The sequence below is a fragment of the Urocitellus parryii genome, chromosome 1 (assembly GCF_045843805.1).
Source record: "Urocitellus parryii isolate mUroPar1 chromosome 1, mUroPar1.hap1, whole genome shotgun sequence".
NCBI classification, from domain to species: domain Eukaryota; kingdom Metazoa; phylum Chordata; class Mammalia; order Rodentia; family Sciuridae; genus Urocitellus; species Urocitellus parryii.
The window spans coordinates 277,415,626-277,429,057 of NC_135531.1; the positions used below are offsets into that span (position 1 = coordinate 277,415,626).

The following is a 13,432-nucleotide window of genomic DNA, read 5'->3' on the forward strand; positions in this document are numbered from 1 at the left end:
ATACCATCATGCCTGGCTCCCCATATAAATATATATTTTTTCCTCCAAGATATTTGTGTGTGGAGAGTATAAAGATAGAGGTCTGGGGGCTGGGGTTGTGGCTCAGTGATAGAGAGCTCTCCTGCCACGTGTGAGGCACTGGGTTTGATCCTCAGCACTGCATATAAAAAAAATAAAGGTCCACTGTCAGCTTAAAAAAAAAAAGCTGAAAAAAATAATATTAATCATCTTTTTTTTTTTTTTGCTTAGGATATAGAATACTCTGTCTGATTAAAGCTTAACTCTTAACACTTCTTAGATTTTAGTAAATCTTTTAAAATTTGAGTAAAACTTAAAATATCATTTTGAATGGTTTTGTGAAAATAGTGTTTAAGGTTAGCTCACATGCCTATAAAGCAGTGGTCAACCTTATTAAGTCTTAGCTGTTGTATTTAGTTTCATTAGTAAATTTTTATAAATTATTGATAACAAAATTATGAGCTGTAGGTTTTTAAAAAACTATTATTATTTTACTTTTTAAATTTTGAGACAGGGTCTCACTAAGTTGCTGAAGCTAGCGTTGAACTTGTAGTCTTCCTGCCTCAGCCTTCTTCATCACTGAGATTATAGGCTTGCACCACTGTGCCTCTCTGGGGTTTAGTTTTATGACAGTAGAACTCGCAGCTGGATGTGGGTAGAGTTGGGAGTGTGGGAGTCAGTGAAGCATCTATTCAGCCAGCAGAACTTAGGAAACTTAGTAAGAGGGAAACATGAGCCAGGTGCCTGGAAGGATAGATTCCTATCTTGGTGCATACTTAGACTGTTTAGAAACCATAGTAGTAGACAAAGGACTCTGGAATTCAACATTTGATCATGAAGACTCCTTTTGAGTAATGGCTCCGTGTTTACATTTTAAGCAATCTAGGCATAAGATTCCTTTGCTGTCATGGAAGGAGTATTTTGTTTTTATAATTAGGGTATATGGAAATACCTTTTGGAGAGTGTTTTATAAGATGCTACCTGTATTAGGAATCTTAACATTTTACCTTTTTTTTTTTTTCTATGTGATTTTTATATTGTTAGCTCTAGCAATTTGGGCTTCAATAGTAAGAACATTTCACTTTGGCCTCTTTTCTTTAGTGTATCTTCCACAGAGTAAACAATCAATAATAGAAAATTCTTATGAGTTAAAGCCTGCCTTTTTAAAAAATACTCTTTCAGATTTAGGTTTGACAGATTTTGAACAAGAATTTGCTTTTCTTTTTTAGGGGGAAAAAAAAACACAAAACCTTAAGTTGGATCTTTTATTCTTAGGCATTATTTTTCTGTTGGAAAGTAGATGCAATAAATAGTGTGCTAGGGTGGATTTAGGAATGCGCCTGGGGGTGTTACACAGAAATTAAAAACTCTCTAGGGAGAATTAAGAGATGAGAAAAGGGGAAACGAGTTAATGTGCTATTGTGAAAACAGCAGCAGAGGATACAGAGTTGGTTTCTACTTCTGTTTGCTATTTAGCTGATTACTTTTGTCAGAATTTTAATTTCTTTTTAACCTGTGTAGTTAGGATAGTGGACCACATAAGATCTCTAACATTATTGGTCAGTACTGTAATTCCATGACTTTTTGTTGGGAATCAAAATTAGAAGTGGCATTAATAAGTAGGCATGGTGAATTTGATGTGAATTAATACAGAGAACTCTTATGCAATAAAGAGTGACATTTTCAAGGAAGAAAAAATGCTTTAAAATTCCTGCATGGAAAAATATCCAATGCTGTAAAAAAAACATCCAATGCTATTTGTGGTCTCACAAATAGACCACATAAATAGCTAATCAGATACCTAAAGCTTATTAAAAGTCCTTCCTTTTTTTTTTTTTTTTAAAGGGGCAGGTATCAGGGATTGAACTCGGGGGTGGGGGGGGGGCACTCCACCACTGAGCCATATCCCCAGCCTTTTTTTGTATTTTATTTAAAGACAGGGTCTCGCCAAGTTGCTTAGTGCCTTGCTATTGCTGAGGCCAGCTTTGAACTTGAGATCCTCTTGTCTCAGCCTCCCAAGCCACTGGGATTATGGGCATGTGCCACCACACCTGGAAAAAGTGCTTACTTTTGAATATAGTGTCTTTTAAATGTGCTCATTAAAATGTATATTCTAAGCTTTTAGTGTATGTTACATGGTTCAGTATTTTTTTTTTTGGCACCAAGGGTTGAACTCAGGGGTACTCAATCACTGAGCTATATCCCCAGCCCTATTTTGTAGTTTAATTGAGACAGGGTCCCAGTGAATTGCTTAGTGCCTTGCAGTTGCTGAGGCTGGCTTTGAACTCACAGTTCTTCTGTCTTAGCCCCCCAAGCTGCTGGGATTACAGGTGTGTGCTACTGCACCCAGCTGTGGCTCAGTATTTAATGAAGGTCAGTGCTGTTGTCACTTAGTGATGACATATATCTACTTGGAGCTCTGAACATCAGTTTGCTAAATTTTCTCTTTAGACTGATCCCTTTGGATTTGCTGTCAATTGTAGTTTTCTCCTTTATTCCCTGGCCATGATTTTCTTTTTCAAATACTGTCATAAAACTTTTCTAAGGTTTGTGTCCTCCTCCTCATCTCAGATGGCCCTCGTTCTGCAGGCTGGCGGGAACACATGGAACGCCGTCGGAGGTTTGAGTTTGATTTTCGAGATCGGGATGATGAACGAGGTTATCGAAGAGTGCGCTCTGGCAGTGGGAGCATAGATGATGACAGGGATAGTTTGCCTGAATGGTGCTTAGAAGATGCTGAAGAAGAAATGGGCACGTTTGACTCATCTGGAGCATTCCTCTCTTTAAAAGTAAGAAATTTGTTTTAAATGATGGCAGACCTTGACCAAAGCCAAATATGCTGTTGACCTTTGGTTTTATTTTCTTACTATAGAAAGTACAGAAAGAGCCTATTCCTGAAGAGCAGGAGATGGACTTCCGACCTGTGGAGGAAGGGGAGGAGTGTTCTGACTCTGAGGGTAGCCATAATGAAGAGGCCAAAGAACCTGATAAGACCAATAAGAAAGAGGGAGAGAAAGTAGATAGAGTAGGAGTTGGTAAGGCTTATTTTTGTGTTTCACCTTTTTTTATCCATCAAACCAAAAATTTCCTAAATTCATTTAAAATTCCTTTATGTTCCAGAAACTAGTGAGGAAATACCCCAAACTTCGCCATCATCTGCTCGACCAGGTACTCCTTCAGAACATCAACCTCAGGAAGCAGCATCACAGTTTGAGAGGAAAGATGAGTCTAAAACTGAGCAAATGGAAAAAGCTGAAGAGGAGATTCGGACAGAAAACAGTCTGCCAGCCAAGGTGCCCAGCAGAGGGGATGGTATGTATTTGTGAGAGTAGACAAACTAGGATTCTGTTGAGGCCAGTGATCACTGATATGACAGGCTTTGACTTATGTCTCCTAGAATTCCTTGTGGTGGGTGAATTATTAGAATAGTTTTTTTTTTTCTAATCAGTAAATGCAATTAAACAAAGTTCCCCACATAAGTATTCGTATCAGAATTCACCAAAATAAAATCTGTAAAGTTGGAGCTCAGAGATTTCACGTTGTGGATGTTATCACATAGCTGTCCTTGCATCATTTGCAAGTTGGGTTTGGAATTCTCTGCATTAGTTCAATTCCCATATCATACAATTAACCTTTCCTTCTTGTAATGGTATTTGTGCACAACTTTACACCAAAACACCATTGTTCCAAAGAAGCCAAAAAGAGTGCATGGGTGATTCTGGAGGTCCCATCATCTTTGCTAGAATATATGCTTTTTCCTTATCTTCTCCAGTGTTGCTGTATTGGTTTGAACTGCTCATTGCCATTTTTAGGCAATTATTATTGTTTATTTCCATGATTATTCTTAACACACATTTTTAAAACAACATTGTGATGCTTGATGTTAAAGGGTTGTTTGATTCATTCTTCAGCAAAACTCACAGCCTTTCATATAGCCTGGGAAAGTTCACCTGATACAGCATCTGCCTCAAAGCATGCTGCTGTTGTGCTGTTCTCCATCTCCTTCACACGACTCACCACCCTGAAAGGTCCTGATTTATACCCTGTTTTCGTGTTCATACTATGTCTGAAACGTTCTTCCTGCCAAGCCCCCAGGCTAAAGTGTCATCATTTCTCTTGTTTCTTAAAAACAACTGGGACTGTTTCTAACATGTGTGCGCGTACACACACACACACACACACACACACACGCACGCGCGTGTGCACACACAATTCTAACGATCTGTTTTTTTTTCTCAGTAGACTTAATACTTTGAGAATTTATTTGAACCAATAATTTCTTTTCAGTTTTTTAATGTAGAGCATAAAGATGAATGAATGAATGAATGAATGAACGAACCGATTCAACAAATATTTGATGTCTATGTGTCAGAAACTGGAACTTAATGCTGCTTGAGACCTGTTTGAATCAAAGTATTTGTTTTTCAGTTATGATATACCCCAGAATTATTTGCAGTGTGCTTTCTTAAAAGGACATACCCTGAAGGTCTTACTCTAGATGTTAGCATCGAGAGCATACATGCATATTCTGAGAGATCTTCATAGATGTGCACTAAAAGTTAATATTCCAGATTTGTAGTCTATAGGGAATTCAATCATGCAATAACCAACAACCCAGAGCAAAAAATAACAGTAGAAGTTCACTATTGTTAGACTCCTGGAATGCATCAGGAGGCCTTTAGTTTTGAACTCATCTTGGAATGATAAGTAGCATTTGGAGGTGTAGGTGTGACTGGGTAAGTTGGGAGAGACCATTCTAGTACAAGGAAGCAGTGAGATAAAGTGAGGAAGTAGGACTGACTGAGGCAGTGGTAAGAATCTGCCTCTTTTTTTTTTTTCTGGATATGGTAGGAGGTGTGAGAGAAAAGGAGATTGGTAAAGAACATCATTGGAACTTAGATTTGGCAACTATGTATGGGGTATCTTATGAAAAGACAGATGGGTTGTACTCTGACAGTTGAGGTTAGGCAATCACAATGAGGTAGATAGTGCACCTGTAAAAGAGTGGTTGCAGGTGAGATTTAAGAACCAAAATTGACAGGACTTAGTCACTGACTGACTGTCAGGGCAGAGAAGAGAGCAAAGATGACTGAGGTGCTTGAGAAGATTATGGTGCATTTCACAGGAAAAGAGTGAAAGTTGGGCATATTTGAGAAAGGAAAAAATAGATTCAGTTTGGGACATTAGTTCTGAAGTGTTAATAAAATAAAAGTTAGAGATGCCAGAAAGTGTCCTTGGGTTCAGTCTCCCATCTTCTCCCCCAAGAGTGGATGATGAAGATGAGGAAGAGTCATTAAATTAGCAGCAAGTGCTTGGCTTTCAGAGAAGAGCTTTTCTGAGGTGAGAGAGCATAGAAGTCTAAGGGTGGGTGGTGGTAAAGAGGAGACAGCATATATGGACTATCCTTTAAAAAGCTTCAGTAGAGTAAGGAGATCAGGAATTTGGTTGGAGAAGCCCTCTGTAATTGAAGAAACAGGTTTCAAAGGAGAAACTAAAATTGTATTTGATTATTTCCATGCACCCCCACCCCTTTAACCTACCTTTGTGCGTGTGTGTGTGTTTGTGTTTGTTTTCTGGGGATCGAACTCTAGGCCTAACACTTGCTAGGTAAGCGCTCAACCACTGAGCTACATTCCCCAACTTTCCTCTTCCTTCTTAAGAGCCTGCATGCTGAGAGATAGAACTAGTAGCCAAGACAGAATTGCTTTTATATTTTCTACTCTTTATTGAAAAGAATATCCTGCACTATTCACATACCACTCCTAAATAAAACATGTAATGTATTGAATTATGACTTGATAATAAGCACTTAAAAATGATTGCTGATATTTTCAGTGGAGGATTAGATGAGGTTTGACACATTTTTGAGAAAATTCTGGTGGTTTGATAATTGTCTTTACTACTTGGGTACATAAAGAAGGGATTAGACAGTTGCCATGAGGTCCAGCTGTAGCTGTTGGATATATGTGCAAGTGACACAAGTAGACACTGTAGAAAGATCTTTTAGGGACCTCTTAACACATATCTTCTGTCATCCTGTAGAAATAATACTGTCATTCTAGGAACAGTACTACATTTTTCCACAGGAAGTAGCTTAAGTGTTCATGACAGGGGTCACATTTCTGTTGGACCCATTCAGCAGGCTGCCCAAGTTAATGATGTTGAGTTAACCTAACAAGAGTCTCTGTATTTCTACAGATTTTTACTAGTCTAAATTCTTCCTCCAGAAATGGTTCCTGACATCCAGCAGCCCCTGACACAGCTCCCTCCAGACCCAGCCTCTCCTCTTCTCATACTTCCACCTCCTGTTACTGCTCCCAGTCCTGCCTCGAGGCCAGTGGAGATGCCAGTTGTTGGTGCTCCTGGTATGGGCGGTGTTTCCACAGAGCCAGATGATGAAGAGGGTCTCAAACACTTGGAGCAGGTAAAAATCATGTTATTCTTTCTCATCTCCTTTCAAGCTGCCATAAAAATTAGAAACCCTTAAATGAATATTCAAATATAGAACTTTTGTGCACTAAATTTTAAGTGGAATGGAAAAGTTGTTGGTTACTTTGTATTTATTTGTATGAGTAATTGTCTTTCAAATCATTTCATGGTTTTAAGTTTCTGCTATGTAGTAGTCATTATGTCAGATTATTTTTTGCTCTTCTGAGTTTGCCCTTAGCTGTTTACTTTTCTTTTGTCTTTTTTGGACATTAATCAAATGCCAGAAATGGCGAATATAAGCAGCTGTGGATGGGCACCATGTTGTCTGTGTTTTTTGCCTCAAGTATAACAGGGATGTTAGTTAAGTCTCAGGATGTTAGCATCATATTCCTGTCTCTTGATTTCCCAAAGATTGCATATACCATTAATATATTGCTTTTGTACAAAATAATTTGTCTTTCCTTCAGACTGGGATTGTTAGAGACAGGAAATGCTAAAAGAAGGGAGTGTGGGCCTTAGCAAACCTGTTAAAATTTTATTTGTAATTGTAGAAATTGAGCCTTTTGTTCTAATAAATTCTGTTTTTAGTTTATGCAATTTAGAATTAACCAGCAGCTACTAAATCCTTGAAAGATTTGTATGGTGTATAAGATAGATTGTGAGAGAAAAAGAAAAACTTTATTAGTGTATTGATTAGGAACCTGGATTTTGTTCTTTACCAGTTTGAAACCTTGAGCAAGACTTGACATCTTTGAGTCTTAGTTTCTCCCTCTGTAAAATGGGGACAGTACCTATTTTATGGCATTTTTGGAAAAATTGCTGCCTGCTTTGTTCCTTTCAGTGTCTTTCACAGATCAAGTAGACCAATAAAAGATGGGCATTATAGCATGTGTAAGTATTGATTTAGGATCATTTGTTTCCTTGGTCTCTTTTTGTTTTTCTTATTTTTTATTAGCAAGCTGAGAAGATGGTGGCTTATCTCCAGGACAGTGCACTAGATGATGAGAGACTAGCATCAAAACTGCAGGAGCACAGAGCTAAAGGAGTGTCAATTCCATTGATGCATGAAGCAATGCAGAAGTGGTATTACAAAGATCCTCAGGGAGAAATTCAAGGTTAGTTGTTCCCCCCTACTTGAAATACCGAAGTGCCTGCTATTACCTCCAAAATCTTTTAAGAAGAGGATTTATTTAATGTTAACTTGCATAATAGTCTGGAAAGTCATCAGCAGGCTTTGTTTATATATGTGAAAATATATGTGTGTGTGAAAATAATTTGAACACAAGGCAGAATGTGATGATTAATATGGTAGTGGCATAAGTAAAGTGACATAAGTAAAGCTGGTGAAGTAGTCAGGTAAGTTATGCATTTCTCTTGTGCTTCAGTCTCCTTGACCATCAAAAGGTGATGGCAGTGGTGTTGGGAGACCTTGAATGTTTTGCTGAAATAAAGGGTAGAGAACTACTAAAAATGTCTGAGAAAAGATAGAGCTATACTATAAATGAATTTCTTAAAAGATTTGTGTGGTGCAAAATTTAGATTGGGAGAGAAAGCTATACAGAATATTTGTGGATTCTTTATTTCTGCTTTTGAAATCTTTTCTTCTAACATGAAATTGATTGTTGACTATATTAATGTCACTTTCAGGATAGTGTTTTACTGAATTCACCCTGTAAGTTCTTTCCAATGTATTAACTCCCATTCTACTCTCTGTCTTTATTGACTGTTTTATTCTCCTTAATATTATTTATTGCTACCTGGCATTATGTATACTTATTTATTGTTTACATCCTACTACACTATGAGATAACCTGAGAAGCAGGGCTTTGTGTATATGTGTGTTTTATCAGTTTTCATCATTTATTGTAATGTTTGTTACGAGTTTTTCACATATGGCATTAATTGTGTTAAAGTAGTTTCCTTTTATTTCCACTACTTTATTGACTTTTTTTATTATGAAAGGTTTTTGAATTCTGTCAAACACTTCTGCATTAATTGAAATATTTGATCCCCACTTTTATTCTGTAATGTACTATATCACATTGATGAGTTTTTATATATTGAGCCATCTTTGCATTTGAGGAGTAACTTGCACATGACTAGGTGTATAATCCTTTTAAAGTGCTGCTGAATATGCTTTGCTGTAGTGTTTTTTTCATGATTTTTGTATCAGTATTCACAAAGGATTTTGGTATGTAGTTTTCTTACGGTGTTTTTTTTTTTTTCTTTCAAATATTTATTTATTTATTTATTTTTTAGTTTTCGGTGGACACAACATCTTTGTTTGTATGTGGTGCTGAGGATTGAACCCGGGCCGCACGCATGCCAGGCGAGCGCGCTACCGCTTGAGCCAAATCCCCAGCCCTCTTACGGTGTTTTTGTTAGGCTTTGAACTACAGAATGAGTTAGGAAGCATTCCCTCCTTTTTATTTTTAGTATTTATTTATTATTTATTTTTGTTTTCGGCGGACACAACATCTTTGTTTGTATGTGGTGCTGAGGATCGAACCCTGGCCGCGTGCATGCCAGGCGAGCGCGCTACCGCCTGAGCCACATCCCCAGCCCACATTCCCTCCTCTTTGATTTTTTTTTTTTTTTTTTGGATTGATGTTAAAGCCAGCAGGTCTAGAACTTTTCTTTGTCAAGAGATTTTTGATTACTGAGTCAAGGTAACTGTCCTTCGACAGATATGTAGTTTTCATATATTTTCTCCCAATCATCCTTTCCTCTCTTTGTCCTCTTAACAGTTTTTCACAGAGCAAAACTTTTTAATTTTGAATGAAGCCAGTAGATCTTTTATGGATTATTCTTTTTAGTATTAAGGCTAAGAATTTTTTGCTTAGTTTTAGATCCCAAATATTTTATATTTATTTTTTAAAGTCTTAAATTTTACATTTGAATTTATGATCCATTTGAGTTGATTTTTATGTAAGGTATGAAACATATTATCAAGTTATGTTTCATTTGGTTCTATTTGGTTTGATTTGCTTTTGCTGATGGATGTCTATTTGCTTTAGGACCAAGACACACTGTGCTCCCTTAAATTATTTTCTTTCAACTTTTGTCAAAATTCAGTTGAACAGGGCCTAGGGTTGTGTCTCAGTGGTAGAGTGCTTGCCTAACATGTGGGGCACTGGGTTTGATTCTCAGCACCACATATAAATAAAATAAAGGTCTATTGAAAACTAAAAAAAAAATTTTTTTTTAAATTTAAAAGTTGAACACCCGTGTGGGTCTGTTTCTGGTTCTCTACTGTCTTCTATTGATCATTGTGTCTATTTCTTCAGAATGCCACACAGTCTTGATTATTTGTACCTATATAATAATCTTGAAATCAGGTAGAGTGGTTGTTCTCAGTTTATTACCCTTTTTCAAAATTGCTTTTATTGCTTCAGTTCCTTTGCCTTTCCATATAGATTTTAGAATAATATTGCCCTTCCAAATATCTTGCTGAGATTTTGGTAGGAATTATTGTAAATCTCCACATATAGTTGAGAATTGACTTCTTTACCACACTGAGCCATCCAATCCACAAGCAATAGTCTATCGTCAATTTAGATATCTTTGATTTCTTTTATCAATATTGTGTAGTTTTCATTATAGACTCTTTACATGTTTTGTTAGATTTACACTTGAGTGTTTGATTTCTTTGAGTGATTGTAAATGTTATAGTTTTAATTGCAGTGTATTTGTATTCATGACTAGTGTATAGAAATTCAATTGTAGCCGTGTGTGTGCCTATAATTCCAGTGACTCTGGAAGATTACACATTCAAGACCTGTCTCAGCATATTGCAAGACACTGTCTCACAAAAAAGAAAAAGAAAAAAAAAAAAAAGAAATGCAGTTGAACTTTGGGTATTTATCTTATACCCTTTGATTGTGCTTGATTTGTTTCCAGGTAGACAGTCATGTCATCTGCAGATGGTGGCAGTTTTTATTTCTTTGTTCTCAGCCTGTATGCTTTTTATTTCCTTTATTGCCTCATTTTGTGTTTCATCACTACAATGATCAAGAGTGGCAAACTCCCTCCACCCTTTTTATTCTGTAACGTGGTGTGGTCCTGTGTTCTTCTCTTAGAGGGAACACATTCAGTCTTTAATCATTAAGCATAATATTAATCATAGAGATTTTGTAGATGCTCTTTATTAAGTTGAGAAAGTACTCTTTCATTCTGTTTTCTAAGTTTTTATCGTATGTAAGATATTATCAAGTATTTTTTTCTCATCTGTTTCTAAGATCATGTGGTTTTTCTTCTTTACCCATTTCATATAGTAGATTACATTGCTTGGTGTTGGAATATCAAACAGGCTTGCATTCTTGGAATAAAACTCCAGTTGTTCATGGTGTACAATACAATCCTTTGTGTATATTATTGAATCTTACTTGCTAATATTTTGTTAAAATTTTGTATCTATATTTATGAAGGATCTTATTTTGTATTTTTTGTACTTTCTGTTATCTGGTTTTAGCATCAGGATACTATGAATTGGGAATATCCCCTCTGCTTTTATTTTCTGGAAGAGATTATTTAGAATTGGTATTAATTCTTCTTTAAATGTTCGGTGGAATTCTTTAGTGAAATCATCTAGAGATTTCTTTTTTGGGAATTGTAAAATTACAAATAAGTCTGAGTGCAGTGGCATACACCTGTAGTTCCAGGAACTCAGTAGGCTGAAGCAGGAGAATCACAAGTTCCAGGCTAGCCTGGGCAATTTAGCAAGACCCTGTCTCTGAATAAAAAGGGTTGGGAATATAGAGTGCCTCTGGGTTCAATCTCCAGTACTACAAACATAAAACAAAACACAAATTCAATTTCCTTAATTATGAAAGAGCTATTTAATGTGGTAGTGTTAGTTTGCACTTCTTGACAAATTGGTCTGATTTATCTAAGATGCGAAATTTACGTGTGTAGAGCTATTGTTGGCAGTATTCTCTTATTGTGTGTTTTGGTTTTGATTTTGCCATGCAAGAAATCTTTACTATTGGAAAAAAATTGTAAGGCTTAAGCAAAGAGCATTCTCAAGAGAGAGAAAGTGCTTTCTTCAAGCAGAGAAAAACCTCTTACTATATATTTAGATCTTCAATTTTATAGTATCTATCCTGCTTCATTCCCAATATTGGTAATTTATGTATTTTTCTTTTTTGCCATTTGTACCAAATGTTTTTTTTTTTTTTTTTTTGTACTGGGGATTGAACCCAGGGTTGCTTAACCACTGAGCCTACATCCTCAGCCCTTTTTACTTTTTTATTTTGAGACAGGACCTCAATAAATTGCTGAGGTTGGCGTTGAATTGAGAGGCTGCCTCAGCCTCTCAAGTTGCTGGCATTATACGCATGCATCATCATGCCCAGCTTTGTACCGGAGTTTTTTGTGAGTTTTACAGATGTTTTCAAAGAATCAGCTTCTTGTTTTATTGATTGTTTTCTGTATTATTTTTGTTTTTAATTTTGTTAATTTCTGCTTTTTATTTTTTTCCCTTCAGGTTGCTTGGGGTTTCCTTTTTCTTTATCTAGGTTCTTGAAGTAGAAGCTAAGATATTGATTTGGGATTTTTCCTCTTTGATAATGTGAACCTTTGACTATATTTTTTTTCTCTCAGCACTTCTTTAGCTCTCTCACACAAAATTTGATATGTATATTTTCATTTCCATTCTATTCTGTGTATTTGTTTTTTAATTTCCCTTGAGACTTCCTCTTCTATCCATGGATTATTTTCAGCTGTGTTTTTGGTTTCCAAGTGTTTAGAGATTTCCCTTTTTTCTTTCTTTTGTTGGTATCTAGCTTGATTCTGTTTTAATCAAAGAGAATACTGCGAATGATTTCAATTTTTAAAAGTTTTTGAGATTTGTTTTATGGTCTAGAAGATGGTCTATCAGTGTTATATGTAATGTGGGTACTTGAGAAGAATGTATATTTTGCTATCTTTGGGGTGTTCTAAAAAAATTCAACTCACTTCTAATGTTTGATTTATGTTTTTCTGTAATTTTGCTGATTTTTCTGCCTAGTTTTTCCATCAAAAGTTGAGTGAAGGGCAGGGGTTGTGGCTCATTGGGCTTCATTCAAATTTAAAAAGCATGTGTGAGGCTCTGGGTTTGATTCCCAGCACCGCATAATAAATAAATTAATAAACAAAATAAAGATTTATCGACAATTAAAAAAAAGTTGAGTGAAAGATTGTTGTCTTCAGCTTGTTGATTTGTCTCTTTCTTTTTCAGTTCTCTCACATCTTGCTAAATATATTTTGCAGCTATGTTGTTTGAGCCCTACACATTTATAATTGCTGGGTGAATTAACCCTTTATTGTTATATGTCTGTCTCTGATAATTTTCTTTGTTTACCTTATCAAATACTAATACAACTACTAACATAACTTTTTGTTAATCTTTGCATGATGAATTTTTTCCTATTGTTTTACTTTTAGCCTACCTTAATGGTAGTATATACAAGTGCTCTTCAGTTTATCGTGGGATCATGTCCTAATAAACTGATTATAAGTTGAAAATATTGTAAGTGGAACAATATTTAATATACCTAACCTACTGAACATTGTAACTTAGCAACAAAGTATGCTGTAGAGTCTTCATTTTTTTACTCTCATGATCTGATGGCTGACTGGGAGCTGTGAGTTAGTTAGTGTAGTTAGGATAGTATTGTTGAAGTATGATTTCTACTGAATGTATAGCACATTCACATCACTACAAAGGGGAAATATTGGAAGTCAAACCATTAAGTTGGAGACTCTTCTGTGGTTGGGTCATATTTCTGGTTGCCTTCTTCTTCGATTCTAGAAGAATTCCAGAGTTTTCAGTTGAAGTAAGGAAAAATATATCTTAGCATATCTTAGTATATCTTAGTATATCTTAGCAGGAGAAGTAAGGAAAAGTATATCTACTCTATCTGAAGTGGAAGTCCCAAAGGCATTGTTTTATTGTTACATATCAATTGCCTAGTTTATATAGCCTGAGTTTAGTAAATATTTGTTG

At 35.9% G+C, this 13,432-nt stretch overlaps 1 protein-coding gene across 5 annotated transcripts in view; it reads left to right on the top strand.

Annotated features, from left to right (window-relative positions):
* Gigyf2 (GRB10 interacting GYF protein 2) overlaps nt 1-13,432 on the top strand; it is a 129,591-nt gene that overhangs the window by 79,516 nt on the left and 36,643 nt on the right. For 4 of the 5 annotated variants that reach the window (XM_077791134.1, XM_077791131.1, XM_026412743.2 and 1 more), the window contains 5 exons: nt 2,590-2,807; nt 2,891-3,053; nt 3,139-3,330; nt 6,246-6,442; nt 7,403-7,562. In XM_077791134.1, the coding sequence (XP_077647260.1) occupies nt 2,590-2,807; nt 2,891-3,053; nt 3,139-3,330; nt 6,246-6,442; nt 7,403-7,562 (930 nt within the window). The remainder of the gene's footprint in view (nt 1-2,589; nt 2,808-2,890; nt 3,054-3,138; nt 3,331-6,245; nt 6,443-7,402; nt 7,563-13,432) is intronic. The other variant, XM_077791141.1, reaches the window with a different exon arrangement.